Consider the following 2,027-nt stretch of genomic DNA (forward strand, 5'->3'; position numbering starts at 1 on the left):
GGGCTGACTCACAATCTGCTGGGCAGACAGCAGAAGGGTTTAGTGGGCTTATCTCCCACAAATACTACTGTATTTAATAGTGTGGCAGTGTATGATGCTGACTCAAAATGAAATGGGTTTGTGCTCTGTGGTCATTCTGCCTATGTCTACAAAGAATCTCCTGGGAGAAGATGCAATTTTCCACACTAGGATGAAAACATTTTTCATTTATATCAGCCCAATTTTATTTAAGTTGTTACAGAATTAGAAATTGGAGTCCTCTGTTTTGTTTTCTTTTGTTTTGTTTGTTTTTCCATTTCAAGTCAGAGTTTGTTGCACCATAACTTCCTCATGGCATTTTTCACTTCTGCATTTCTCAGAGTGTAAATCAAAGGATTGAGCAAGGGTGTCCCAATAGTGTAAAACACAGCCACCATCTTGTCCACCAGAAATGTAGTTACAGGACGATCATATGTGAATATACATGGGACAAAGAATAAGATAACAACGATAATGTAGGATGTGCAGGTGGAGAGGGCTTTCTTTCTTCCTTCTGCATTTTGGTTATTCAGAGAATGTAAGATAAAAATATAAGAGGTAAGCAGGACTATGAAACTTACCATGCAGATAGCCCCACTATTGAAAACTATGAGTAAATTAATTAAATGAGTGTCCATACATGCAAGTTTCAACAAAGTTGGCATATCACAGAAATAATTATCGATAACATTGGGTCCACAGAATGGTAGTTTCAAAGCCAAGAAAATTTGTGCAGAAGAATGGATACAAGATACCACCCAGGCCAGATTCACCATTGTACCACAGACACGGTGACTCATGATAGTTGTGTACCGCAGGGGCTTACAAATGGCCACATAGCGATCTAAGGACATGAGGACCAGCACCAAGATCTCCATGCATCCAAAGAAATGAAATGCAAAAATCTGGGTCATGCACTCATTGTAGGATATGACTTTCTTCTCAGATACAGAGTCTACTATCAACCTAGGAGCAGTGGTTGTCGAGAAACAGGCATCAGCAAAGGATAAGTAGAAAAGGAAGAAGTACATGGGGCTCCCAAGTGTCCGGCTGTATCTTATGGTCATCACAATCAGTAAATTTGCCATCAGAGTTGCAAGGTATAGAAACAAGAAGACCACAAATACGACTTTCTCCTTCAGAACATTCTGGGTTAACCCAAACAGAATGAACGCATTCACACTGTTATTCAACTCCATGGTTACAGTGAAGGCAGAAATTGTTCATCTGCAGAGAAAATTGGGGAAATAATGACCTGGCAATAGTGATGAAATTGGATTCAGAATTGCACTTTTATAGTTCTAATTCCATCAACACATAAACCAATGGCTTTCAGTTTTTCATATATTGAAATCACTTGGGAAACTTGATTTTTATTTTTTGTTTTTTGTTGTTGTTTTTTTTTTTAATACTGATGTCCATGCCTTAACCATGAGCATTAACTGAAGGTCTTCTTACATGGACCAGATTTTCAGGGAAAACAAAGCTCTCATGTAGTTTTTAGCTCTGCCAAGTTCTGAGAACTAATGAATTTGCTGTATGATCTTGATTAGGTCACTTTAAGGTCTTGAAGCTTTTTCTTCATTTGACAGTTAGACACCCTAATAGATATTCTATTGTGTATATACTTATGTGTATAATGTGCATATAATGCATTTCCAGCTCAATTACTGAAAAATAATATTCCTTATAGTTTTAAAACATATAATTTGGAGACTCTCTCTTAAAATACCCATTTCTTGGTTTGCATCTATTATTCCTGATCTCTGGATATCTTGTTTGGATTATTCTTTAAAAAGAAATTACTTCTTAATTCAGCTTATTTTAATACTTCAATTTAAGAAACTAGTACAATTTATTTTTATTCTGTCTATAGTATTTCTGTACATTTTAATATTGGTGTCAAATAATGTAGAATTTATTTCAGTATGAGTTTTGAGAAACTCTTTCTGATAGATCAACAATCCTTCAATGAATCAATAACAAATCAAATCAGTTACCAATATATA

General features: G+C 35.5%; 1 protein-coding gene across 1 annotated transcript; it reads right to left on the reverse strand.

Annotated features, from left to right (window-relative positions):
* Positions 1-302: 302 nt before the first annotated feature.
* On the reverse strand, positions 303-1,217 carry LOC123949732 (olfactory receptor 4C11-like). Its single transcript, XM_046017317.1, has one exon. It carries the CDS (start codon positions 1,215-1,217, stop codon positions 303-305), a length of 915 nt encoding a protein of 304 aa, XP_045873273.1.
* Between the last annotated feature and the right edge of the window lie 810 nt (positions 1,218-2,027).

This window comes from Meles meles, chromosome 8, assembly GCF_922984935.1.
Source record: "Meles meles chromosome 8, mMelMel3.1 paternal haplotype, whole genome shotgun sequence".
NCBI classification, from domain to species: domain Eukaryota; kingdom Metazoa; phylum Chordata; class Mammalia; order Carnivora; family Mustelidae; genus Meles; species Meles meles.

Bases quoted from the DNA above. Each gene is read 5' to 3' on its own strand.
- LOC123949732 (XM_046017317.1), bottom strand. From the start codon at position 1,217: ATGGAGTTGAATAACAGTGTGAATGCGTTCATTCTGTTTGGGTTAACC.